General features: G+C 36.4%; 4 protein-coding genes across 4 annotated transcripts; 3 read left to right on the top strand and 1 right to left on the bottom strand.

Moving 5' to 3' along the window:
* The first annotated feature begins 5,895 nt into the window (after positions 1-5,895).
* Positions 5,896-11,707, top strand: LOC103865958 (phosphoenolpyruvate carboxylase 2). Its single transcript, XM_009143827.3, has 10 exons — positions 5,896-6,485; positions 7,230-7,621; positions 7,700-7,784; positions 8,072-8,294; positions 8,382-8,485; positions 8,558-8,642; positions 9,136-9,290; positions 9,364-10,362; positions 10,793-11,179; positions 11,252-11,707. The coding sequence occupies exons 1-10, from the start codon at positions 6,318-6,320 to the stop codon at positions 11,546-11,548; spliced, it is 2,895 nt and encodes a 964-aa protein (XP_009142075.2). The 5' UTR covers positions 5,896-6,317; the 3' UTR covers positions 11,549-11,707.
* Positions 11,708-18,377: 6,670 nt separating this feature from the next.
* Positions 18,378-20,869, top strand: LOC103865956 (protein trichome birefringence-like 39). The gene is made up of 5 exons (XM_009143826.3): positions 18,378-18,751; positions 18,835-19,006; positions 19,550-19,725; positions 19,816-19,974; positions 20,465-20,869. Exons 1-5 carry the CDS (start codon positions 18,435-18,437, stop codon positions 20,754-20,756), a joined length of 1,116 nt encoding a protein of 371 aa, XP_009142074.3. The 5' UTR covers positions 18,378-18,434; the 3' UTR covers positions 20,757-20,869.
* A 412-nt stretch (positions 20,870-21,281) lies between these two features.
* LOC103865955 (embryonic protein DC-8) lies at positions 21,282-23,935 on the top strand. Its single transcript, XM_009143825.3, has 2 exons — positions 21,282-22,961; positions 23,261-23,935. Exons 1-2 carry the CDS (start codon positions 21,366-21,368, stop codon positions 23,702-23,704), a joined length of 2,040 nt encoding a protein of 679 aa, XP_009142073.1. The 5' UTR covers positions 21,282-21,365; the 3' UTR covers positions 23,705-23,935.
* Positions 23,936-24,126: 191 nt separating this feature from the next.
* Positions 24,127-27,010, bottom strand: LOC103865954 (DEAD-box ATP-dependent RNA helicase 37). Its single transcript, XM_009143824.3, has 7 exons — positions 26,871-27,010; positions 25,878-26,660; positions 25,726-25,809; positions 25,407-25,649; positions 25,059-25,217; positions 24,855-24,968; positions 24,127-24,778 (listed from the first exon to the last, which is right to left on the bottom strand). Exons 2-7 carry the CDS (start codon positions 26,607-26,609, stop codon positions 24,281-24,283), a joined length of 1,830 nt encoding a protein of 609 aa, XP_009142072.1. The 5' UTR covers positions 26,610-26,660; positions 26,871-27,010; the 3' UTR covers positions 24,127-24,280.
* Between the last annotated feature and the right edge of the window lie 622 nt (positions 27,011-27,632).

The following is a 27,632-nucleotide window of genomic DNA, read 5'->3' as shown; positions in this document are numbered from 1 at the left end:
AGATGATACATATCTTAAATCATGTTCAAAGAAGAAACAATGGGCAAGAAACATCTTCACGCATGAGTTGCCAAAAATGTCACAGTCTCAAAGGCACACTTATGCACTAGTTGTTTGCCCCCACAAATCTTTTCTCTGCTTCTCTTTTTGTTGATAGTGATTCCCCTGTCTTCCCACCCACCCCAATTTTTCATTATTGTATCTTTCCCTTTTTGTCAATTCATCACTCTAACCGGAATCAATTTCGATTTTAGATTCGGTTAAGAAGTTGTAAACTGGTTTGATGTACTATACGTTCACATGATAGCAGGCGTTTAGTTTGTGCTCCGATGATTGAAGTTAGGGGTTGCATGGGTGCGCGTTTTTAAAATAAGTGGAAGACAAAAATTAAAGTTTATTCGGTTTCTGCAATATAAATGTTGACTACACATTCATCGAGTCTATGTCACGTAAAGAAAGACAAAACATTTAGACTGCACCGGTCAATTGACACCACAGTGACAAATAATTGTATACTTTAACCGATTATAAAATATCATCCGGTATATTTAAGGAGGAATTGCTATCGAAAGAAAACGAATTGTGGCCTAATGTACGTTCTTAGATCCAAAGATGGCATTCAGCAAAATCTACAGATAATGAATATAGAATCATTAGACAATATCGAAAATTTTTATTTAGAATTTTCTTCATAACTCAAAATTATCATTGAGATTTTTTAAAATTTTTCTAAAGAATAGAAATGTAGGGTGAGGAAAAAATAGCTCAGTGCATATAACGAGTTGCCATTGGCCAAAAAGGCTCATATTTCATTTTCTTATACGGGCCCGATACATCTCAGCATTTTCTTATTTACTTAACCCAATCAGCTTTTGAAATTGGGCTTAGTTGGGTGCACTTTACATGGGCTAAACTGACATAAGCCTCGCTTGTTCACTCGGGATTTACTGGGCCTTATTTTACTATCTGTTTTGTTTTTTGTTTTTTTTTTGTAACACTACTATCTGTTTCTTATATATTGACAATAAATAAGTTTCTTTTTGCTTTCATCATCACTTTATTTTTTACTCGTATTATACTAATTATACTTCCCATTTGTCACTAGTCACAAAAGTAATCACACGTTTGTGTGATCCTTATTTCTTTTTCATCTTTTATTGTTATGTTAATTTCCAAACTACTAGTAGGTTGATGCTTCCAATTGTCAGTATTTATTAAAGAATCAACTGGTCTTTGAAAGATGTGGTAGGTTTAGGTCCAATTAACGTACTTTTATAATATAAAAAGTTCCTACCTACAAAAACAATTAATCTACCTGTAACTTTTCTGAAATTTTCTTTGCAAATTAAGGTCTTTCACTTTTTAAGAAGCTTCGATCGTGCCAACAGACCACTCGAGATCGACTGCTTTGACCTTTTGGCTTGTCATAGGACGTTTTATTTGGTCGGTACAATCATAATCTCCAAAAATATCATTTCAGTCACACTCACACTTTTATTTTCTACTTCTGGCATATGCATGTGTGTGTGAATGTTGAATCGTAATCTTATAGAGCATATAAAAGTTACTGTACATCAATACTATTAAAACAGAATCAATTTTTATCTACTTACAAATAGTCTAGGTTGGACAATTACATTTAATTACATTTTCTATTATTCTACTCATATCTAATTTAATTGTTAAATATACATTATACCTAAAATTAAGGAACTAACTAACTAATCTATTATTTTTTAAACTAATGAATTTAATTTATATTAATTCAAAATTCAAATAACTAATCAATTATGTTTTAGTTATTAATGTAATAAATAATTATATATATATATATATATATTCATTCGTATATATACAACTATATATTAATCCAAATGCAAAAAAAAAAAAATTGTTCAAAACCCTCACCAAATACATAAAAATATAATTATTATATTAGAGTACTAAAATATATATAAATACATATTATAAAATAAATATTAACAGTAATTATATGATGAAACATGTTACTATTGATAGTTTTATGAATATATTTTGTACGGATTACTCAAACAGACATAAAATATATATATCAAATATATACTAATTGAACAAATATATTAACACAAATATATCATAAAACATTACATTAACATAAATTGAAGCCAAAGAGTAAGAGTCAATATTTTAATTGTTTAAAAATAAAATTATATATATAAATTATAAAAAAATTAAGAACTAAATATATTAAAATATATATCAAAATTAAAATTATAAATATTTAAATTTCTAATGCGAATAATGAAATTAAATTTTAAATTAAAAATAAGCCATAGACAAAACATCAAAAAGTATCTAATAACTAAATAAACAATTATACTTTTTTTTGAAAACGTAAATCATTAATTTGTAATAGACGTATACACATTATTGATGCTCAAATCTATTTTATTTTTAATATGCATCCACTCAAATATTAATCCATTAACAAGATGGAATTTTAGTTGGACTAAAATTGTATTAAAATTGGAATATCAATTTCATAATATATTCACTATTCTTCTGAACGTTCATGAATATATATTACAATACTCAAAATATAATAATAAATCAAACCGGATTACATATTGGGTCATCTATCAGTTCAACCGATAACCAGATCTCGGGTTTTAGCGGTTGTTACGGGTTTTATAGAATTTTTAAATAACAGTTTTTTTAAACTAAAATGGATTACTTATGAACTACCGAATTTGGCAATTTAACTGCGGATCGGATCGGGTTTCAAAACATTGAATATAATGTTTCATTCGTAATATCTAAGTGTAGATACAATTAAAATACAAATTTATATTAAATAAATTTGTAATGTTTCGAAAATAATCCCGCGCTTTGAAAGCGCGGGTCAAAATCTAGTTGGCTAACTAAATGCGAACTCGTGTCCGTAAATGACTATAGTAGCGTAATGTATATTTTTGTTTATTCGACTCGTGACTACATATATACCAGGCATGGTTAGTCGTAGAAAAAATTATAGTAACATGGTGGAAGGTTAACTTACAAAAAAACATGGTGGAAGTAAGTTTTATCATATATACATACATACACATTATTTTCAGTATGCACGTATTGATACATAAATATGCAAGGAAATAGAATATCCGTATAACAGGCAGCATATATTCTCAGTTTCCCACCACTATCTCAAATTTCATTTTCAGATAAAAAGTTATGCTTTTATTCATTTCATACTATATACTATAGTAATCTCACTAATGATTTCATGAATACTAGTAATAGTTGATGAATATTATGATGCTACCACTGACGAAAATAAAATCGCAGAACAGAGAACATGTGGTTCGAGTTCATCTAGAAGATGTGACTGAATTGAATCATGCAAAATAATATATGCGTAAGTACGAATCTTCTTGATACGGATATTGTTGCTTCTCTCTCAGTTTATAAAGTATCACTTACAATATATACAATGTGAGAGAGTGACAAAAGAATCAAACTATATATTCGACGTGGCTTTTTATAATGGATAGAGTAAAAATATTATAGAACTAAATGAGAACAAAATTCTTTGATATATACACCTCATATCAACGATAGAAACTAGGATATTGGTCTATTGATTCTGTTTGTTTCTTTCGTCCGACTCTTGAAGAGTTAAAAGGTTATTTTGCATTGCCCTTTCACATTTTCTAAAGCTCAAAACCTTTAATAATAATAGTTTGATGTATGTTTATTTGATTATACAATCAAATAGTGCACACCTCATAAAAAAAGGAAAAAAATTGAACATAGAAAATAAATAAAATATATTCAAAATTCTTTTTTCTTGGTGTAAAAATATTCAAAATTCTATTAGAAAAGTTTGACATAAATGGTTGTATTCAAATTTTACAGATTATATATCTCTATGTATAATTCCAAATATAATTCAATTCTAATAGTTTTATTTATTTTGAGTGATTTTAAATTAAAATATTATTTATTTTCAACAAATTTGGAATGATGGAAACAAATTCAAAGGGGCTTATCGTAAAATTTGATACGATAAGGTCTTTGATAAAATAAACTGATATGATAAGGTTTTTGAACGATTCTATTTTATATCCTTGGGAATCTTTGGTTGGCCCTTTGTTCTTAGATTCGAGAATCAAATAAAGGAAAAAAAAAACGGGTTAAAAAACTATATGATAAGACCGTAATAGACTTGGTACGCCTACAGTCTTTGGTCAAAAATAGCTGTGTTAAATTTCTGGCTCCTTCCACAATTCTTGGGGATTTATCTTCTTTTATACAGGGTCAACCATGAAATTTTCAAAGTTTTAGACGATTTATTAAAGATTTTAATAATTTAAAGATTAATTTTTTAATATAAATTTGGGGTTTATGTTTCTAAAAAAAATCTAAAATTTTTGGAAATCAAAAACAAATGTTTCGTTAGACTTGGCCTATGACTAATTCTGGCTATATACCTTTGTTTTCTGAAACTCATTACTACGAATAATGTTTACTTCGAATGCCTTTATTCTCCTGCTTGCTTTCATAAAAATAAAAATGTTTTCTCATATAGCTATACTGATTTCATCTGTTTATCTTACAAGTATAGATTAAAGCAAGAAAATAAAAAAAAAAACTATTTAACCTTTTCTTCTAAATATGAAACAAATCAGCATATCCTTTGGCATATTCCGTAGCTGCCCGTAATCAGTGATTATGATTTATGAACTTTCATATTTTCTTAGATACTTTCGTACAAAAGCTTAAGATAAAAAGAACATAAAGACAATAGAACATGTTATGGTTTCGTGATATATTAAAAGAAGCCAAAACAAGAAAAAGTCGAATTGGTAACTCTCATGAGTCCACTCTAAAGTCGTCATGACCAACCATGCAGTTTGGTCCCGTTCCTAATTTCGCAATGACGGCCGACGTACGTTATTCAAAATTTGCATTTTTTTTTTCATACGGCCATTTTCAAATAAATGAAAAAGGTCAAAATAGCATAGAGATGGTGATGTTAAAAACTCACCTCAAACACTGTTTATAACGTAAAAGAAACTAGGTCCATTTTAGCCCCAATCATAGAGATTTGATCCAAAAAAAAATCAAAGAGATAAGAATACTCAAAAACGTGTCACGTAGCATGCCAGTGATGCCACATCTTGCGACGTGAGGTGCAGAAGAGAAAGAACTAACAATGTAATCGATGTTTGAATTATCATACTCTTTGGCTTCATCACTGTCCGGTTCGACCACCACATTGTGTTTTTTTTTTTTTTCAGATTAGACTTCACAACGACTTCCTGACAAAGTTTGAATAAGCTCTAAATCCGAATTTAACTCATTCAACTAGAACTACATTTTTGTAGACAAGATCTTCTTTACTTTGTAAAATACTTCTAACTAATTTAATTAAACGAATTAACTTTTTGTTAATGGTTAAATCAAATTTCAGTTCAGATAACTTGCATGATAAACTTTATCTAGTTTATTTATTCCTTGCATGATTTGAAGAGAGAAAGAATAAGCTAGATAAAAAAGTTGATTCTCCAAGTTAAATCCAGACTAAAATTCGACTCAGCAAATAACAAAAAAGAAGAAGTTAGAAGTATTTTACAAAAGATAAAATCTGTTTTTTTTTTTTGTCATCGATAAATTCTGGTTTACAAATGCAGTTATGGTCGAATGAGTTAAACACTATCCTTTTTAATTGTGTTAGATATTTAAATAATAAAGTATGTATAAAAATGAAAAAAAAAAGTAAAGAAATGGAAGGAGTATATGGTTGTGAAAATATTATTATCTGCTGGAAAACATTGTAATCATATAATGAAATTAATAGATTTTTATACGAGAAAAAAAAAAAGAAAAAAGTTTCGGCTATAAATACGCTACAACTACCAATAGACATCGAGTGGACTAGCTTTCTCTACTGAGATTTTTCCAAGGCTTCAAACTCTTTCATCACATGACTCTTCTCTTTCCATTGTCTTCCTCGTGAAAGAAACTTCTCGATCTTTTTTTCCTCTTCTCAAACTTGTTCCACGGGATACTCCCACTCTACTACGCCACTCGTTTTGCCTTTCTTGTTATTTTTTAATCTCCTCATTATCCCTTAATTAATTAAAAAAAGCGAATCTTTTTTATTTTATTCGACTTGTTTCACTTCCAGCATTATCGGGTTTGATACTCCTGAATTTTCGCCGATTGTATCAATCTAGAAACATCCGGGGAAGGGATTAAAGGGGTTTCTTTATTAGGTTTGATATTAAAAAGGTGTGTTAGAGAGAGAGAAAGAGAGAGAGGGAGGATAACCATCAACCATGGCTACCGGAAGTTTGAAGAAGATGGGTTCCATTGATGCTCAGCTCAGGCTTATTGCTCCTGCTAAGGTCTCTGAAGACGACAAGCTTGTGGAGTACGATGCTCTCTTGCTGGATCGGTTTCTCGATATTCTCCAGGATTTGCATGGCGAAGAAGTCAGAGAATTCGTACGTTTCCCTTTTCTCATTCTCACTCTTTTCTCAACTTGTTATCTCTAAAACAGAGCATAGAGTTCTGTCTTAAAATTTTAAAAATCTGAACTTTGAGATACATTTAGGTCTGTTGATCAAAAATCACGACATGGGTTTTGTAATTTCTCCTTAAACTATCCCAAAAGTTCAAACCTTTATGGTAAAATCGGACAGATCAGACACATTCTGCATCAAACAAACTTAGTTTTGTCTTAAAACAGAGCAAAGGGTTTTGTCTTAAAAATCTGAACTTTGAGATACATTTAGTTTACTCATCTAAAATCACCACATGGGTTTGTTGTTTCTCCTTACACTACCCCAAAAGTCCAAACCTTTTCGTGAAATCAGGTAGATTAGACACAGACACACTCTGCATCAGACACGCTGTGTTCTGTCTTAAAAAATTTGAACTTTGAGATACATTTAGGTTTGTTCATGTGGGTTTGTTGTTCCTGCTTAAACCATCCCAAAAGTCCAAACCTTTTAGTGTAATGAGGTAGATCAGACACAGACACACTCTGCATCAGACACGCTGAGTTCTGTCTTAAAATTTTGAACTTTGAGATACATTTAGGTTTGTTCATGTGGGTTTGTTGTTTCTCCTTAAGCAATCTCAAAAGTTAAAACCTTTTTAGTGAAATCGGGTAGATCAGACACACTGAGTTGTTTTATAATTAACGTTCTGAATCAGACAATGTTTCTGTGTATTTTGTCTAAAAGGTTCAAGAATGCTACGAGGTAGCTGCGGATTACGACGGGAACCGCAACACTGCTAAGCTAGAGGAGCTCGGAAACATGCTGACGTCTCTGGACCCAGGAGACTCAATCGTTGTCACAAAGTCATTCTCCAACATGCTTAGCTTGGCTAACTTGGCCGAGGAAGTCCAGATTGCGTACAGGCGCAGGATCAAGAAGCTTAAAAAAGGAGACTTCGCTGATGAGGCCTCCGCAACAACAGAATCCGATATTGAAGAGACTCTCAAGAGGCTGTTGCAGCTTAACAAGACCCCTGAAGAGGTCTTTGATGCTCTCAAGAACCAGACTGTTGACTTGGTCTTGACTGCTCATCCTACTCAATCTGTTCGCCGCTCTTTGCTCCAAAAGTTTGGAAGGTTTGTTCTGAGTCACAGACATTATTGGTTTCTTGTGTGTTTGTTTTTACTGATGTGTTTTGTTTTTGAATGTTTTAGGATTCGTGATTGCTTAACACAGTTATATGCAAAAGACATTACTCCTGATGATAAACAAGAACTCGATGAAGCTCTGCAACGAGAGGTATACATACACAAACAAAGAACTCTTTTTATTACATGAAACTAAAGAGTTTTAGGAATTTTAAATATAATATTCTTTTATCTTTTAAAAAAAATTAGTTTACATTGGGACATTATTATTTTTCTATATTAACTTTTTCAGTTTGGAAAAAAAAAACTATAAATTTTTTGTAGCTTTATTTCATTTTGATTTGGTTTAACAATTTCACTTTGTATACATAAACAAACAAAGAAAACTCTTTGCTATTAAATGAAGTCTTACTAATGCTATGTGTTGTGTTGCGCCAGATTCAAGCTGCTTTCCGCACGGATGAGATTAGGAGAACTCCACCTACACCGCAAGATGAGATGAGAGCAGGGATGAGTTACTTCCACGAGACAATCTGGAAAGGAGTTCCTAAATTCTTGAGACGCGTTGATACTGCTCTGAAGAACATTGGAATCAACGAGCGTGTTCCTTACAATGCACCTCTCATTCAGTTCTCTTCTTGGATGGGTGGTGACCGTGATGGTACGTACCTATACACTCTTATTACTTCTTTTTCCTCTTGAAAACATGGTTTTAAATTTTACTAAACATGTCTTAATCTCACCACAGGAAACCCTCGAGTGACTCCTGAAGTTACAAGAGATGTATGCTTACTAGCAAGAATGATGGCTGCTAATCTCTACTTCTCCCAGATTGAAGATCTTATGTTTGAGGTAATGGAAAGTGACAGTTGAAGAAGATCTTATGTTTAGTAGCATTAATCTTACTTTTGGTTTTGTTTGAAGATGTCTATGTGGCGTTGCAATGAAGAGCTTCGTGTACGTGCAGAAGTTCAAAGGTGTGCCAAAAGAGATGCAAAACACTATATAGGTCTGTTATACTCCCTCTGTTAAATGCACAAACATTAACCAAAAAAAATATTAAGAAACATTAACATATAAATTAAGAAACATTAAGAAAGTTATTACTATTTTTTTTAAACGTATAAATTAAGTATAGTTTAACCAATCAAAAGTAAGTCTATTTTATTTGATCTATATTCAATAGAAGTAAAAGTTAATTACCTACAATATGAAAACTTCTTATATTTTAAAACAAACAATTTTCTCTTAAATTAATTTTAATATGGAGTAGTAAATTAATATATAAATTAAGTATTTTAAACCAATCAAGAATTTGTGACAAAAAAAAAAACCAATCAAGAATAAGTCTATTATTTGATTGGTCAAACTATATTCAATAAAATTAAAAGTTACCTACAAATATGAAAATGACTTATATTTTGATATAAACAAATTTCTCTTAAACTACTTAAAATATGAGATGTTTGATTTGTGTTCTGTTTTTTTTTGGATTGATGCAGAGTTTTGGAAACAAATCCCTTCAAATGAGCCGTACAGAGCTATACTCGGAGACGTTAGAGACAAACTCTACAACACACGTGAGCGTGCGCGCCAGCTCTTGTCAAGTGGAGTCTCAGACATTCCTGAAGACTCGGTGTTCACTAGTGTGGACCAGGTGTGTGTTCTTGCTGTTTATAGATCAACTAAACGGTGTTCTTGTCTTATTGTTTTTGTGTTTGTTTCCACAGTTCTTGGAGCCGCTTGAGCTTTGTTACAGGTCGCTATGCGACTGCGGAGACAGACCTATAGCCGATGGAAGCCTGCTAGACTTCTTGCGTCAAGTGTCTACATTTGGTCTGGCCCTTGTGAAGCTCGACATCCGTCAAGAATCCGACCGTCACACCGATGTCTTAGACGCCATCACGCAGCACTTAGGCATCGGTTCTTACAAAGAATGGTCGGAGGAGAAAAGACAGGAGTGGCTCTTATCCGAGCTGAGCGGGAAACGCCCTCTCTTCGGACACGATCTTCCCAAAACCGAAGAGATCGCTGACGTGTTGGACACGTTCAAAGTCATCTCCGAGCTTCCTCACGATAGCTTCGGCGCGTACATCATCTCAATGGCCACTGCTCCCTCAGACGTCCTCGCTGTCGAGCTTTTACAACGTGAATGTGGAATCACTCACCCTCTGAGAGTCGTCCCCTTGTTCGAGAAGCTAGCTGATCTAGAAAACGCTCCTGCTTCCGTCGCGCGTCTCTTCTCCATAGAGTGGTACAGGAACCGGATCAACGGCAAGCAAGAGGTCATGATCGGGTACTCAGACTCAGGCAAAGACGCGGGACGTTTATCCGCGGCGTGGCAGCTGTACAAGACACAAGAGGAGCTGGTGAAGGTGGCAAAAGAGTACGGAGTGAAGCTGACTATGTTTCACGGGAGAGGTGGGACTGTGGGGAGAGGTGGCGGGCCTACGCATCTTGCTATCTTGTCTCAGCCGCCGGATACGATCCACGGGCAGCTTAGGGTGACGGTGCAAGGGGAAGTTATTGAGCAGTCTTTTGGAGAAGAGCATTTGTGTTTCAGGACTCTTCAGCGTTTCACTGCTGCTACACTTGAGCATGGGATGCATCCGCCTGTTTCTCCTAAGCCTGAGTGGCGTGTGCTTATGGATGAGATGGCTGTGATTGCTACTGAGGAGTATCGGTCTGTTGTCTTCAAGGAGCCTCGTTTCGTAGAGTACTTCCGTCTGGTAAGTTCTTTAACCCAGCTTACTTGCCTAGGCTTGGTATTTTTGTCTGAACAGAACCAAATTTTTGTGGTTCGTTCGGTTATTTTGGTCAGGAGTTTGGTTCGATTCGGTGGGTTTTAAAAAAAATCGGTTTTTGGTTCAGTTTACTTCGGTTTTCTTTTAAAAAATATTACCACACCATACCAAAAACCCGAACCGAACTAACCAAATTTCGAACCAAAATTATCTGAAATTTTAAAAAAATTATCTGACCAAAATTTAAAAAATTAGGTAGGATTTTGAAAACCAAATACCGAACTGAACTTTATTTTTGGTTAATTTGGTAAGATTTATGTTGAACCGAACTAACCGAAAGAATCGAACCTTCAGACTACACTTTGTCCTTACTTTTGTCTGTTAAGTTCTTTTAACCAACTCACTTGTGTTACAGGCAACACCTGAGCTTGAGTATGGAAGGATGAACATAGGAAGCAGACCATCAAAGCGAAAACCAAGCGGAGGCATTGAGTCTCTACGTGCAATCCCATGGATCTTTGCCTGGACTCAGACAAGGTTCCACTTGCCGGTATGGCTAGGCTTTGGATCAGCGTTCAAACGCGTGATCCAGAAGGACGCCAAGAATCTCAACATGCTCAAAGAGATGTACAACCAGTGGCCTTTCTTCCGCGTCACAATCGATCTAGTCGAAATGGTTTTCGCCAAAGGAGACCCTGGAATCGCTGCTCTCTACGACCGTCTCCTCGTCTCTGAAGAGCTTCAACCCTTTGGTGAACAGCTTCGTGTTAACTACCAAGAGACCAGACGTCTCCTCCTCCAGGTATGACATAGATGTTCAGACAGGTTCTTGAATCTTGGTTCGGTTTTATGAAATTTTGTTTGCCTTGACTAGGTGGCTGGTCACAAGGACATTCTTGAAGGTGATCCCTACCTGAGGCAAAGGCTGCAGCTACGTGACCCGTACATCACCACGTTGAACGTGTGTCAAGCCTATACTCTCAAGCAGATCCGTGACCCGAGCTTCCATGTTAAAGTGAGGCCACACTTGTCTAAAGACTACATGGAGTCTAGTAAACCAGCGGCTGAGCTAGTTAAGCTGAATCCTAAGAGTGAGTACGCACCTGGACTTGAAGACACTGTTATCCTTACCATGAAGGGTATAGCCGCCGGTATGCAGAATACCGGTTAAGGCATCTAAAGTAAACCGGCTTTGTACCATTCTCTAAAATCTATTTCTCTGCTATGTAATATTTTATTCTACGATGTGTTAAATCTCTCTGAATCCTTCGTACGCTTTCTTATGAATATGATATGGTCATTTCTTGTTAATGTTATTTGCTGCTATGTTTTTGATTTTTTCCCTATTACTATTACTGAAGGGTGAAAAAACTAAATGACTAAAGAGAGGCTAGTCTGTTATTAACAAAACGATAACTAAGGTTTTAATGTGAAGAACAATTTTTGTCTACTCCAATATTTTTAGACTTTAGTAACATCATTGGCTTTTTACAATCGGTTTTTTTTTTGATTTTAACGAGTAACTTAAATACAAGTACGATAGAGTGAAATAAGTTTTTTCACCGTGAGGTGTTTCAATATTTATTTTGGTCCACTAAGAGCAAATTTTTAATAAAAATAGTATAGATTTCTCCGACGGCTAGTATTTATTGGGTTGTGGTAGCAACGGTAACTATCTCTCTTTTAATGGTTTAGTGACTATGTTTATAAATAAAAGAAAAATAAAGCAAAAAATAGAAAGTGAAAGTCCCAAAGTGAGCATGTGTTTTTTTTTACAGTCACGGCCGTCGGTTTTCTCCATCGGAAACTGATTTGTAAGTTATGCATTTTTTTATAACCATTTAAATAAAAAATAATTCCTTACAAACCATAAGCTTGAATTTTTCGACAGAAACAAAACGTTCTATTTTTTTGATCGTTGGTGTTGAACAAAAAAAAAATCGTTAGAGAAATCTTTTACTACTCCAATATTGTTAAGACTTTAGTAACATCATAGGCTTTTGAAAACTCGGATTTTTTTTTATAGATTTTACCGAGGAGCTTAAATACAAATACGAGAAAATGAAATATGTTTTCACGATGAGGTGCTTCAACATTTTTACAATGGGTAATATTAATAAATTATTTTGGTCCACTAAAAGCAAATTAAATAAAAATAATATGAATAATATTTATGTTAGTCCAACGGTTAGAATTTATTGGGACTGTAGCAAAGTTTTTACAATGGGTTATATTAATAAATTATTTTGGTCCACTAAAGCAAATTAAATAAAAATAATAGGAGTAATATTTATGTTAGTCCAACGGCTAGTATTTATTGGGAGTGTTGCAAAAATGAAAACTGAGGTCTATTTATACTAATTGTTAACGGAGCTCACAAATCAGATATTTCCTTTCTTCTTCTTCTTCAGATTATTTTTCCAATTACTTGCGGGAGAAAAGATGTAGCCGGAGATGGAGTGCGTCAGTTTTTAGACGAGAGTAGACAGCATAAACTGATTTGTAAGGTGTAACAAAACAAAACTTTATTTGTCAAAGCATTGTTTTCACTACAATTTTCTTTTTAAAACTTTTTTCAAACTTTTAGAGGGGAAATTCTATATTATTTGATTGACAATGAAAACTTAATGTGTAATTTGTGAAAACAATTAGAAAGTACATCCAGTCATTGATCGTTAGAGATTGTATGATCTTTTATGCTGACACTTTTGATCATTTAGTTTTCACAATCAATCTCGCAATAAAACAATTTCCCCTCGTTTTTCTTTGTAAAAATCAATGTCTTTTTTTTGCTTTCTTGTTTTCTGCCTAAATTCTTCCTTTACTTGTATTTTTTGTTTTTGTTTCCTTTGATTCTTTTGCTTATATTATTTCTTGTGTTTGTTGCTTTCATATTGGTGGAGGGGATGAAAAGTCCGCTAGTGGGAAGATGCAACCGAGATACCCAACCATCTTTCCGTTGACGTCTTTAACCATAAAAGGAGGGCTTTGGTTTGGGTTCTAACATGCTACAGCTTGGCGATGTTGTTGTCTCGGTAAAAACTGTTCATGTCTCTTGTACTGATTTTAGATATTTTTTCAAAAAGGTGACTATTACCGCTATCTCGCAGAATTGAAAATCAGGACTTAGGAGATGAGAGAAAAGAGGCTGCTGATTAGTCTTGAAAGCGTGTGAGGTGCTCTATCTATACACATAGTAGTTATTGATCACTGGACATCATTGTTTTGGTCGCTTTACTATTTGAAGTTTTCCTTTTATAGATTGCTACTATAGTGGACAAATCAAAATATATTAAACAGTTTGACATCGAGTTTTTCTCTCCTACCTAAACTCTCTCTCGAGTCCGATCGATTATAAGTGAAGCTCCGGCGTCCGGCCGCGCGTCCGAGCGCGTGCCAACGCCGGAGGCGCCTCTCTTCTTCCGCCTTCTTCGTTTGTCTTTTGCTTCGCCATGGTCTTGTCTCCCTCTTCGTTTTCTTCTCGGTTGTGTGTCGGGAGTCTCGTTGGTCTCGTCTCCGTGCGCAAGGAGCTCCGGTTCTGGCGCAGTTCTGCTCGGTCGTGGAGCCCGGAGGCGGTGAGTGGTGTGGGTTCCGGTGGCGGAGTCGGCTTTTTAGGGTTTTGCAATCGGCCCCCTTTTGCCGTCTGTAGGGTTTGTAGCGAGTGGTGGCGAGTGGGCGGTTTGGGCTTCAGATCCGGTCTGCAGTCGTGTGGCTGCTCCTGTCCGGTTTGTAACTCGAGCGGCGGTGGTTTGTGGGTTTTCGTTTCTTCCTGGCGTCTTGAAGCGTCGAAGCCTTTCAGTCCTCGCCTTGGAAGCTTTGGAGGCTTAGCCTAGCTCGGGGCCGTGCTTAGCTGTCGACGCCGGCGTGTGTTGGTGTTAGCAGTGGTGGTGCGTGGAGTGATGCAGCGATGCGGTGTCGGCTGGAGTCGTCTATGGCTTCACCGAGGTATTGTCGCATCCTCTCTTCCTTTTGTTCCTTTCTGCCGTCTTCAGCTCAGGTTCACCGGCGAGGTTGAGTCGACTTGTCCTCTCGGTGTGTTTATCAGCTCTTGGTTCTTTGTTCAGCTGTTCCGTAGTCACCGGCTTAGCCTTTTAACAGCAGCTTGATACTTGTACTTCGGTTCTCGAAGTCGGCGTGAGATGGGGCTTTGGTGGTTCTAGTTTGTCAACTGTTTCCACCTTCTCCTCAGTGACTCCTCGCGGCTTTACAGCACATCCCAGTACCGTGGGTTCACTTGAATTCTTGGTAGTGCTGTTTGCTATCTACTTGCAGGTTTGGAGCTTTCCCTGATTCAGAAGAGGTTGCTTTCCCGTACCCGTCTTTCTGCTTACCGTACTATGCAAGGGTGATCGTGTGGTTGTCTTTGTTGTATGCGGTCTTGGCGTTGTAGCGGATTTTTTCGGCGATTGATCTTCTGGTAAGCTCTAGTCGTCTCGTATCCGCTATTTTCGTTTGCGCTTCATTGATAGTGTAGATTGCAAGACTAGTAAGTTCATCGAAAACTAGCTACACCGGAAGCGACGTGAGGAGACCCCGGCAACCGAGGAAACGAGGCGAATCTCTCCTCCTCGCGGTCCTCGTTGAAGGTTGAGAACAGTGATCGATGCTCAGCGATGTAGGATTCTATTTAGTGGAACGCGCCGGGGACATGGGTTGAGCGAAACTAGATAGGAAATTTCGGGTTTGGGTAATTTTGTTCGAGCCGGTCTTGTAATCAAAACTATTATTCCCGTTTTCGGGCCGTTAATTTAATTTTAATTTAAAAAAAAAAAAAAAAAAAAAAAAAAAAAAAGATTGCTACTATAGTGCTGCTGAGGCTAAAATTCCTCCTACACATCCTATCAGATTGGGTTTGGCTTTTTCGTTCTTGATGCACTGAACTGATATGTGTGCACACGCTGCAGCGTCACTGGACAAACATGTTTCAAGAACAACTGAACTTGCGGTGAATAAATAGTGAAATGTAGAGTTCCTCCTCTGTTTCATGTATCATTATTGTGTATGTTGTACTCTGGTTTGACCGTTTGAGTGTATTGCATCATCCTGATGCATGTCTCAGACAATGTCTTCTTGTTTGTAATTTGAAACTCATTACTGTCTTCAGACACTGTCTACTTTTTATCATTTGTCATGGATCCAAAATATAAAGTGATAATAACCAAGCTTGAATTTCTTGAAATGTTCTGAACATATTTGCTCATTTAGCGATGTAGCCACAACAAGCAGAGTCAAACTCCAAAAATCTATGTAAAAAGAAAAAGAAAATTGTTAAAATTAAAATATAATAATTTGTTGAATGCTGATGATTATGGTAGACTTTTTCTATTTAAGAGAATGATATATGTCTTTCATATATTATAAGAGGAAGTGCTTTGTGAAATCCTCTAGAAACTGATGGCTTGGACAATCATTCTTGTACATTTTAAAAGTGGAAATCAACACTCACAAAAAAAAGTGGAAATCAACAGCAATCGGATTTATGAATCGACCAATCCACTGTCTTGTGTCGATTGTTGGCATTGAGCACTAAATCGATCAATCTTTGTAATGGATAGATTAATTTCTATTTTATTTATACACCAAAACTCTTTGAAATTTTAAAATCTCGTTTAGTCCCTTTTCTGACAAACGAATATAGAATCTGTAAATGTTTTAAACAGACCAAAATATATAATAAAACCGATCAATTTCGACTAGAAATCGAAGTAAAATGGAGTAAAACACAACTCATAAAATATAGACTACAAAAAAGTCAATAATAGTAAACATAAAATCAAATGATTAAAGATAACAAATAATTATTTTTATCTCGTAGCTGCGTCTACATTTTGTAGTGCGTCAAGAATCCGATGAATATCAGGTTATTGGTTCATCAATTCAAGAACTTTCAAGTGCTATGCAGAAATTATTTTACGAGCCTAGAGATTATCTGCTGGAGATACTACTCATTCAAGATCATGTGCTGGTGGAGTGGAGTCGCATGGAGAGTTTAAAAGAACCACTCACTATTTTTTATTTTATGGATCATTGTAAAATCCTCTTTTTGTATTATAAAACTATTATACAATTTCACTTTCATGAGTTCGTTCTGGGCCTATGACTCCTCGTTTTCAACACGTCTCATAGAAATACTATTCAATCTTGTTATTTATTCATATACTATTTCATCTAGATCCACCGATAATTCATTTCTTACATTTAATCACCATAATGTATGAAAAAGTAGAAGAAATTTTCCATAATCACCGGCGAAAAGATGATGATGAGAAGTTGTGCAGATACTTTTTGGTTGTCTCCACATGTATTCACACTCTTGCATCATATGAAAGTTAATTATATAACTAGATTTTAACCCGCACATTCGTGCGGATATTTTTTTATTTTATAAATATATTTTATATTATTATAAAGATTTTAAATATATAATTTCCATATTATTATTATATATGTGTAAATCTATAATATTATTTTTTATATTTCTTATTCGGTATTATTAATTATATGAATTTTGTTATTATATATTGTGTAAATCTTACCACGTTTGGGAGATTACATGAATTTTGAATTTCTCTTTGTTAATATATTAATACATTATTTTATAAAAAATATTGAAATTTTGGTAATATTTTCTAAATTTTTTCAACAGATTTTGTTAAAATTAAAAAGAAATTTCTATTTAAATTTGATTTTTCATTATTATTTTAAATAAATTACTAAAATTTCATAACTTTCTAATAACATATTTTTAAATAGTATATGAACTAAAGGTTATTATATACTATTATATTTTTGTATATAAATATTTAAAAAATATATTGTTGAGAGTTTCAAAATAAATAAAAAGATAATATATAGTTGCAGATATAAAATTTTAACCTATGTTAATAAATTTATTTTTGTATAAAAATATTATATAGTTTAATGTAGTTAACCCATTTTAACGATGAATGATAATTCATTTAAATGAAACAGCTTAAAAAAATAAAATTTTGTCATATTTAATTCATATATCAAATCTAGTTTTATATAATACATAATATAATTATAGAATTTATAAAATAAATCGTATACAATTTTCATTTTCTTGTTTTATAATAAAATTTTAATTAGCTAACATTAATTTATAACAATATTATATTACTAATTACGAAATTAATTAATATGTTATTTTATAAAAATATTTAAAATTTGAAGTAAGATTTTGTTAGATTCTTCTTCAACAGATTTTATTATACTTTAAAAGAAAATTCAAATTTATAGTTGATTCATTATTAATGTAAATAATCAAATATGTCATATTAACTAATTCTTTAAATGGTCCTACTATGACTTGTTAATGGTAGATAAAAATAGAACCCTAAATTAATAGATTAGATATATCTACAAAAAGATTTATAAGAATTTTGTTTAGGCACGAACGTATACACATCTTTTGTTTATTATGCCAGTGAGTATTACAACAATTATTACGATTATATTACCGAATGTTCAATAGTACATTGGAGAATATATGGCTCTTAAAACGGTGTAAAGTCAAAATCAGTCCCATATGTATTTTATATACACGTAATGACGTACGTATAAAACGGGGTAAAATCAAAGTCGCTCTCAAGAACTAAATTTCAAGAAGTTATATTCCTTTTTTCTTTCTTTTGCATCTATTACCTAAATGTATGTACATGTAAATTTCAAGAAGTATATATTTATACTCTGAATATGTACGTGTAAGTTTTTGCTTTGTCTAACAGTAAACGTTTGAAGTAAAAATATATACATAACATACTGCCTGCGATCCAGTTACAAATGTGAAATTTCGACTTTTTATTACAGCTAAAACAAAATATCTAAATTATTGTGAAAACATATTTCCATCAGTAAAAAAGCTGGAATGTACCTAGTACTTGTTTCTTGTTCCCCTTCCCATGTGACGTGAACAATCAATCTTTCTCACTCTCTTTCTTTCTCTCTTTTGCGGTTTGGACTATTATATAACAATGCTTCCTAAGACACCCTTCCCACACCAGTCACTCACTCTCAGAACAAAGAAAATAGAGAAAATGGGTTTCTCATCCCAAGAAAACCGTTCTTTTTTCTTTTTCTTTTTCTTCTTCTTCTTATTTTTCCTATGTCTCTCCACAGTCTCTGCTTACACCAACACAAGCAGCAACAATGGTGCTAAAGCAGTAAGAAGAGAGCTACGTTCTGGGCGATGCAACTGGTTTAGAGGGAGTTGGGTTTATGATGTAAAGTATCCACTTTACGATCCTTACAAATGTCCGTTCATAGATCCACAGTTTAACTGCAAGAAGTATGGTCGTCCCGACAATCTTTACCTTAAGTATCGATGGCAACCATCCTCTTGCTCTCTCCCAAGGTACTACACTCTTCTTATCTTCTTACATTCTTTAGTTCTCCGTTTCGGTTTTGATTCATATTTGATTCATTGTTATATATCAGATTCAATGGGCTGTATTTCTTGAGGAAGATGAGAGGGAAGAAGATAATGTTCGTTGGAGATTCACTAAGCACAAACATGTGGCAGTCTCTAGCTTGTCTAATTCATGCTTGGGTTCCTAATGCTCGTTACACTCTTCTTCGCCAAAAGGGTCTCGCTTCACTCACCTTCGAGGTTTGTTCATTTTTAATTATATTTGTTTTCGTCTAATTAAACATTTACTAGAATACTTATCCATTTAAAATAGTATAATATTAATTGAGGTATGATTCTTTTATGTAGAAATTAATTTGCTTTTCAGCTTTATAGTGTGGAAAGTTTTTCCTAACGTTTAATTAGGATAAAGTAAATTATATAAATGAAATGGGTTAAAGTTTCTGTTTCTTTGTCTCTTTTGATTGATATAAATATTATGTTATGATCATGATGCTTTGCTAAAGCTTTTTATTCATTCTTGTTTTAAAAATAGTAGTGGTCATTACTTATTAGGACAACAGAATGAGCAAAGCATTTAAGAGATGAACGTGATTATTTCTCAAAAAAGAGAGCGTCTCCGAATATCATGTCATGCTATGAACTTATGATCATGAGCCACGCAAAAGATATGTCCGATTAGTTAGTAATAATTTGAGTCATGGGCGAAAATACAATAAGGTTGAAATTGTATTTTATGTATTTTATTTAGTGAAAATGATTAGAAAAGTGGTACGGTCGCAGGAATATGGAGTGACGTTGAAGCTATACAGAACGCAGTTCTTAGTGGATTTAGATTCTGAGAAAGTTGGGAGAGTGCTTAAGCTGGATTCCATTAAACAAGGCAGATTGTGGAGAGGCATGGACGTCTTGGTTTTCAACAGTTGGCATTGGTGGACACACACCGGTCACATCCAGCCGTACACTTTCTTTTGCTTTGTTTTTGTTTTTTTTGAGGATTTTTTTACTCATTTGATGATGACGTCTACGTGTGTATTTGTGTGGACCAGGTGGGATTACATGGAAGATGGGAAGAGACTGTACAAAGACATGAACAGGCTGGTCGCTTATTACAAAGGTATGACCACTTGGTCTCGATGGGTTAATGCTTTTGTCGATCCGTCTAAGACCAAAGTCTTCTTCAATGGCGTTTCTCCTACTCACTACGAGTAAGTAAATAAACAAACTCCTTTATTCTTTTAATCTTGTTGCTTATGAAAGTGAGTAAAATCAATGCATCAATACAATATATTTAAGGACTATGAAAAGTTAATTTTAGTAGATAAATAAGTTTTTCTAATGGATAAATGATATTGGATTTTGAACTTGTATTCATATGAATCTAAAAAATTGTAAATTATTTTATTCACATAGTCAATTTGAAACGAGTATTTGTCTTAACCGTGTTTTACCTTCTAAGTTCATTTGTTCTTTTTGATTCACGTTTGTTCACATCAAATCTAATCTTTTTTTTGTTGATTGGTTTAGTTTCACAAAGGTCTTGTGATGTTGAATTCACCAAGAAGTGGGTGATTTATGTTAATGCTAAGCATTAGCTAGTTATTAACTTGATAACATTTTGATACCATACCTTAATTAGGTCATTATGGTTATGCTATTTTGAAACATTACCTAGGCATTAATAAATTTTGTTTGTAGGGGAAAGGATTGGGGAGAACCAATGAAGACATGTAAGAGTCAGACACAACCATTCTACGGGAGGAAGTATCCAGGAGGGATACCAATGGCTTGGGTAGTTTTAGCCAAAGTGATGATGAGATTGAAGAAACCGGCCCACTGGCTCGACATAACCGGTCTATCTCAGCTACGTAAAGATGCTCATCCTTCTGCTTTCAGTGGGAACCATCCCGGTAATGACTGTAGCCATTGGTGTCTTCCTGGTTTACCTGATACTTGGAACATACTCTTTTACTCTAAACTTTTCTCTTGAAACCTATCTACTTTTATTTTACAAATGTATTAGTTTACTGAATAACTACCTATATTTTTTAGTTAATCTTGAGTTGTGGTCGCTTGATTCTTGAATGAATAACGTTTTAGATACCAACATGACCATGCACAAGAACTATGTGAAATGTAACAAAAGAGAGTGAAATGCTCCATAGGAAGTTTCCAAGTTATTATTGGGCCTACAAGAAAAAAAATGGGCCTACTTGAAAACTAAAGAGCCCAGATGGAACCGACTGAGCTGAAGAGTTGAGATAAACTAACCGGTAAGAACCGGCAAGGCAAGACGGCAAGAAGCTCTGGGACATCACCACGTGTAATAGTACGGAAGGACACGTGTGGAAAACCGAGATGATTGGCTTAGTAAACATTAAAGATGATCACTTCACACAAAGCTGAGTCATTATACCTTCTTACACGTTTGCAATAGCCTTCTCAACACGTCACACACCGCCCATAATATTTTCTTTTAGGTTTTAAGTAGTTCTTGTATTATAAAAGCAAGAAAGATAAAGCTCCATAAGAATCATCCGAGATTTAAAAAAAAAGAACAAAAACAATCCAAATCATAAATCTTGTTGTAGTAATTACAATGGCGTCAGAGCAAGCAAGAAGAGAGAACGTGGTGAAGGAGAGGGAAGTTCAAGTGGAGAAAGATAGAGTCCCTAAGATGACGAGTCATTTCGAGTCTATAGCCGAGAAAGGCAAAGATTCCGACACACAGAGGCAACAGGAGACAACACACTTTGTGTCGCTTTCGGACAAAGGAAACGAAGGAGAAGGTGAGACCAAGATGAAGATGACTAAGATGCCTCACACCGTTGGGAAGTTCGTTGTGCATAGTGGTGATAAAGAAGGGACGACGGGGAAGAAGGAGGAGGAGGAGCAAGAGAGGGCGTCACTAGAGGATATTCAAGGGTTTAGAGCCAATGCTCAGCAACAATCTATGGATACTATACGAGCAGCGGAGGAGCGGTATAACAAGGCTGAGGAGAGTTTGAGCCGTGGCGGACAAGGAGGACAACAAGCCGAGGGAAGAGGAAGAGAGAGTGGTGTCCATGTTACTCACGTTGGGACTGAGAAAGGAGGAAACGTGCAAGGCACGGCAAGTGAGAAGACTCAGAGAGCTTCTGAGTACGCGAGGGAGAAGGCAAGGGAAGCTGGACACGTGGGGGCTCAAAAAGGGCAAGAGGCTAAAGAACAAGCTGCAAGAGCTAAAGATTACACTATGGAGAAAGCTGGTGAAGCCAAAGAAACTGCGACTGAGAAAGCTCAGAGAGCTTCTCAGTATGCAACTGAGAAAGCAAAAGAAACAGGAAACAAGACAGCTGAACAAGCTGCAAGAGCTAAGGACTACACTCTTCAGAAAGCTGCTGAAGCTAAAGACACTGCCGCTGAGAAGGCTAAGTATGCAACTGAGAAAGGAAGAGAAACGGGCAACACGGCGGCTGAACAAGCTGCAAGAGCTAAAGACATAGCTTTACAGAAAGCTGCTGAAGCTAAAGACATTGCAGCTGAGAAGGCTCAGTATGCGGCTGAGAAAGGAAGAGAAATGGGAAGCACGGCGGCTGAAAAGGCGGCAAGAGCCAAAGACTACACTCTCCAGAAAGCTGTTGAAGCTAAAGACATTGCGGCTGAGAAAGCTCAGAGAGCTTCTCAGTATGCCACTGAGAAAGGTAGAGACACTGGAAACACTGCGGCTGAACAGGCTGCAAGAGCCAAAGACTACACGTTTCAGAAAGCTGGTGAAGCTAAAGACATTGCTGCTCAGAAAGGACAAGAAGCCAAAGAACAGACGGTTTCAGTGACGGCAAAAGCCAAAGACTACACGGTTCAAAAGGCCGGTGAAGCGGTGGAAATGAGCAAAGAAGCGGCTGAGTATGCAAAGGAGACGGTGGTGGAAGGAGGCAAAGGAGCTGCACATTACGCTGGAGTGGCAGCCGAGAAAGCGGCTGCGGTTGGGTGGACTGCGGCGCATTTCACGACGGAGAAAGTGGTCCAAGGGACCAAAGCGGTCGCTGGTACGGTGGAAGGAGCGGTTGGTTACGCAGGGCATAAGACGGCGGAAGTTGGTTCTAAGGCGGTGGACTTGACTAAGGAGAAAGCTGCAGTGGCTGCTGATACGGTGGTTGGATACACAGCTAGGAAGAAAGAGGAAGCTCAACACAGAGACCAAGAGACGCACCAGGTACTTCACACAACTTGAACTAGACCTATTTTGAGTATCATTATGTTGTTACGTGTGGCTCAAGGAACTATGTTTTTGGGTTTGTTTAGTATCATTACGTTGTTACGTGTGGCTCAAGGAACTATGTTTTTGGGTTTGTTTAGTATCACTATGTTGTTTCGTGTGGCTCAAGGAACTTTGGTTTTTGGGTTTGTTTAGTACTATTACTATGTTGTTTCTTGTGGTTTTTGGGTTTGTTTAGTAATCATTATGTTGTTACGTGTGGCTCAAGCAACTTTGTTTTTTTGTTTTGTTTCGAGGGAGGTGAGGAAGAGAAGGGACAAGGTTATGTCAAAGAGCCAAGAAGAGGCTTTGAAGAGGAGTACAGAGGAGAAAGAGGGAGAGGTGAGGAAGATGTCTTTGGGTATGGAACAAAAGGCTTCTCCGGAGAAGAGAGGAGAGACGTCAGGGAGGAGTACGGAAGAGGAAGAGCGAGTGAGGAAGATGTCTTCGGATATGGAACACAAGGAGGAGGAGTCTCCAGAGACGTTGGAGAGGAGGAGTTATACGGAGGAGGAGGAAGAAGGAACGAGAGATATGCCCAAGAACAAGGGGCTGGAGCGGGAGGAGTGCTTGGGGCTATTGGCGAGACTATAGCTGAGATTGCAAAGACCACGACGAACATAGTTATTGGTGATCCTCCTGAGAGGACACATGAGCAAGGAAGTACGGGGTACATGGGACAGGAACATGGACGTCGTTGATAAGTGAAAAAGGAGACATGTTTTGTTTTTTGTGTTTGTCTAAAAGGGTTTTTGTATGTAAATAACAAAAAGCTCTGTTTCTGTTATGTGTAATGGTTGGTGAACCAATACCATCTCCACTGGTCTTTTATCTACTCTTTGGATCTCTTAAGAGTAGATAAAAACTCTGTTTCTGTTAAAAACTTTCAAAGCATGTAATGTGGTTGGTGAACCAATATCATCTCTCTGTTATATCTACTCTCTGGAAACTAAATTTACATCACCAAACTTAGAAGTGCATCTAGAACACACCAGCAGAACAAGAGCATCAATTAACTTAACACTTTCAAGACATGTTTCAGATCAAGAACATGATAAAAAATTGGAGACAATCTGTGAAACTGGACTGTTATGCTTTGGACACTCTTAAAAAAGCCTACAAAGATCAAAAGCACCTAAACAGCAACCTTAGTTATATATATATTCATCCATCTCATAAGTGTAAGGGGCAATACATACTCTCTCTTTGGGAATGTAGAAGACAGATAAATAGTCAAAAGTTTATAACCAAAACAAAACAAAAAAAACATTAAGCGCTTAGTCCCACGCACTTGGAGTTTCTCCACCATATCCACCACTTGGAGCTCCATATCCACCGCCATAGCCGCCGCCTCCGCCACCGCCATAGTAACCACCACCACCGCCGCCACCTCCTCTAATGTAAGAACCTTCCCTTCTAAAGTCACGCCCACCAAACCGACCACCAGACCGCTTGTTCTTACCACCACCAAAGGAGGAACGCGACGCATACCGCGAGAGCCATGCAGGGACTTCTTGGTTAGCTTCTTGCATCAGTTCAGAGAGAGATCTTGCCATCGAGGTGTTGCCGTCGTTGAAGAAGGCAGTCGCTAGTCCTGATTTGCCAGCACGTCCTGTTCGTCCAATACGGTGAACATAGTCATCAATGTCGTTCGGTAGATCGAAGTTCACGACGTGAGCCACGTGGGGAATGTCGAGACCACGCGCTGCCACGTCCGTTGCAACCAGAATCGGTGTTCTCCCGCTCTTGAATGACTTCAGCGCCACTTCTCTTTCCTTCAAATGCATAAAACACACAACAAAGCTTAGTAAAATTCTAGCTTGAAAGTGATGACCAAAGAGATTAACAAACCTGCTGTGATCTGTCACCGTGAATGGAGGTTGCTGGGAACCCATTGATGCACAGCCAATTTTCCAGAGAGTCGGCTCCCCTCTTCGTCTCCACAAAGACTAAGGTCAGGGATTGCTGTAATTATGGAAGAGAAAACAGTCATCAGAAGAATGGTAACGACTGCCATACAAGACCAGCTGAAGAAAAGAAGAGTGACATTTTTACCATGCCATTCTCTCTCTGAGCATGAAGAAGGTCCATGAGATGACTTCTCTTGTCAGAGTCAAGGACAAACTCAACCCTTTGGACAATTAAGTCAGTACTTGAACCTACTCTACCCACAGCCAAGAATATATAGTTTGCTAAGAAGTCAGCTGCGAGTCTCTGCACAATAAACAAATATATAATTTTTTCAGATTTTCAAATGAATATGCAAAAGCAGAAACATTCTAGTAACGAGTGCTACGAGCAGAAACAGTAGCATCAAACCTAATCAATCTAAGGCTCTCCATCACATATAATTTGCAAGGAAGAAGTATAGAGCATAAGAGTTGACACACAAGTAAACCAAACCTGAATCTCTCTTGGAAAAGTAGCACTAAACAAAAGCGTCTGTCTAACACCACGCGGAGGCATGTCCATTTGTTCCACAATCTTTCTAATCTGTGGCTCAAAACCCATGTCCAGCATCCTATCAGCCTCATCAAGAGCTAAGAATCTAATCATCTGCATAGAGACTCTAGCCCTCTCGAGCAAATCATTTAGTCTACCAGGAGTCGCCACAAGAATATCAACCCCTCGCTCAAGTTCCCGTAACTGCACAAACAAACAACACAAGATGTCAACAAAACAGATTAAAGCTAACTAGAAAACTAAATGTACATTAATATACCTGCTGGTTAATAGGTGTTCCTCCATAAGCAACAACCACCTTCACACCAGTTTGGTAAGAAAACTTCTTAGCCTCATCATGTATCTGCCAAAAATCACAGAATGAGTTTTCATCAAGCGATTAGTGTCTTAACGTTTGAAGAGAACACGAACCTGACTTGCCAACTCCCTTGTTGGCGAGAGAATAACCGCAAGAGGGTAAACAGTCCGTGAGCCACGAGGTCTCTGCACTACATGCTGATCCTTCATAATCCCACTAATTATCGGAAAACAAAACGCAGCCGTCTTCCCAGACCCCGTCTGAGCACAAGCCATCAAGTCCCTCCCCGCAAGCAATATAGGAATCGCGTGCCTCTGCACCGGCGTCGGCTTCACGTACTTGCACCTCCTGATGTTCAGATTCAAAGCCTCCCCGAGATCAATCTCCGCAAACGTGTTGACAGCAGGAGGCACGTTATCCCCACTAGTCTCAATCGGGATATCTTCGTAAGCATCAAAGTTAATCCCAGTGTTGTCCTGCTCAGTAAACGCAGGCTCCGGCTCAGCGTCAGCGTTCTCAAAGGGGTTGACTTCACGCTCCCTACGGTCCCACCCTCCACTCCTGTTGTTCCAGCCACCGCCGGTTCCTCGTGGACGCCCTGCATCAGCCCTGTAACCACCACTACCACCAGAGGGAGCCCAACGAGAGGCAGAAGGTGGACCATTGTAACCAACACGATCATTAGCTGGTGAGGGAGCAGCAACAGGGTCGGAAGAAGATGGTTGCTTGTTCCTTAGATGTGGAGGAACATAAGCAGGTCGTGAAGGTTGTTGAGGTTTTTGACTAGTGGACCCAGAGGCAGTGTTGTTCTCTGAGTCAGCCACGTCAGCCCATGATGCACTCATAGTTTCAAACAATCAAGCAAAACACAAACAGAGTTCAAAGGTTGCTCCTTTCTGCGAAAACACGAGATGGGTTCAACAGATTAATAGCTAAGAAAGCATAAAGGAAGAGACTTTGTGAGAATAGAATAATCCAAATGCCAAAGGAATCACGCAATAGAACAATCTTCACCGAATTATTTTAAACTATAACCTCAGAAAATGGTCAAGAGAATCTATAATTCAAGGGTAGAGGAAAAACCCTAAATTTTCAATTTGGTTTACCTTTTGGATCGGACTCAATAGAGATACGTCTTTGAGAGCAAGAGAGCGATAGAATCAATAAGGAGAGAGAGAGAGGTGGAGAGATATTTTTTTAATTTTATGTTCTGTTTCTTCCTTTTTATGAGATTGCGTGCCGTTTTTCATTAGTCCTCGTTTTAAAAAAGGTTGCGTGTCGGTTTTGTGGTGCCATACTAGATTGTATGTCGGCTACTTACTATTGACTTTAATTTTAAAAGACTTACTGACATTTGTTGAAATAGAAAAACATGTGGACAAACCCAAACATTTTTTTTTTGTTCAAACATTGCCCATGATATTTAGAACATGATTTATAAAATAGATAAAAACAGTGAAAGTAAACAGCAATGCAGTATATGATGTAGAAATTGAGTACTTTAATTAATTTACATAATGGCCAGATTACAGAGTCTAACAAAATATTATTCCAATTTTTACATTACTCATTTTTTCTCTGCATTGCCCATATAATATGTACACCATGAATATTACAGTGATTTATACAACTTTTTTAACAATGCATTATTTGTGGATATTATATTATATCTATAATTTTATATTTTTGTTGTTGAAAAGAATATTTTATATTTAATTATGTTTTTAAAGTAAATACTAAATAGCATCACTTGTCAACTAACTTCTTCTCTTACTCCATTTGACCAAAGTATCTGCATACAATAGTGGTGGCTCCGTTTGTTACAAGGATGTGGTTATCGTTGATGATAGCAACAACTAATGTCTCCG

This window comes from Brassica rapa, chromosome A04, assembly GCF_000309985.2.
Source record: "Brassica rapa cultivar Chiifu-401-42 chromosome A04, CAAS_Brap_v3.01, whole genome shotgun sequence".
In the NCBI taxonomy this organism is placed as follows: domain Eukaryota; kingdom Viridiplantae; phylum Streptophyta; class Magnoliopsida; order Brassicales; family Brassicaceae; genus Brassica; species Brassica rapa.
This window is presented reverse-complemented; position numbering and strand designations above follow the sequence as displayed.

Bases quoted from the DNA above. Each gene is read 5' to 3' on its own strand.
- LOC103865958 (XM_009143827.3), top strand. From the start codon at position 6,318: ATGGCTACCGGAAGTTTGAAGAAGATGGGTTCCATTGATGCTCAGCTC. The intron at 8,486-8,557 runs GTAATGGAAAGT...TTTTGTTTGAAG, and splicing joins TTGAAGATCTTATGTTTGAG to ATGTCTATGTGGCGTTGCAA. The intron at 10,363-10,792 runs GTAAGTTCTTTA...CTTGTGTTACAG, and splicing joins TCGTAGAGTACTTCCGTCTG to GCAACACCTGAGCTTGAGTA.
- LOC103865955 (XM_009143825.3), top strand. From the start codon at position 21,366: ATGGCGTCAGAGCAAGCAAGAAGAGAGAACGTGGTGAAGGAGAGGGAA. The intron at 22,962-23,260 runs GTACTTCACACA...TTTTGTTTCGAG, and splicing joins GAGACCAAGAGACGCACCAG to GGAGGTGAGGAAGAGAAGGG.
- LOC103865954 (XM_009143824.3), bottom strand. From the start codon at position 26,609: ATGAGTGCATCATGGGCTGACGTGGCTGACTCAGAGAACAACACTGCC. The intron at 25,650-25,725 runs GTATATTAATGT...TTGTTTGTGCAG, and splicing joins GAACACCTATTAACCAGCAG to TTACGGGAACTTGAGCGAGG. The intron at 25,218-25,406 runs GTTTGGTTTACT...TTTATTGTGCAG, and splicing joins CTTTTCCAAGAGAGATTCAG to AGACTCGCAGCTGACTTCTT.
- LOC103865956 (XM_009143826.3), top strand. From the start codon at position 18,435: ATGGGTTTCTCATCCCAAGAAAACCGTTCTTTTTTCTTTTTCTTTTTC. The intron at 19,726-19,815 runs GTACACTTTCTT...TGTGTGGACCAG, and splicing joins CACACCGGTCACATCCAGCC to GTGGGATTACATGGAAGATG. The intron at 19,975-20,464 runs GTAAGTAAATAA...TTTTGTTTGTAG, and splicing joins GTTTCTCCTACTCACTACGA to GGGAAAGGATTGGGGAGAAC.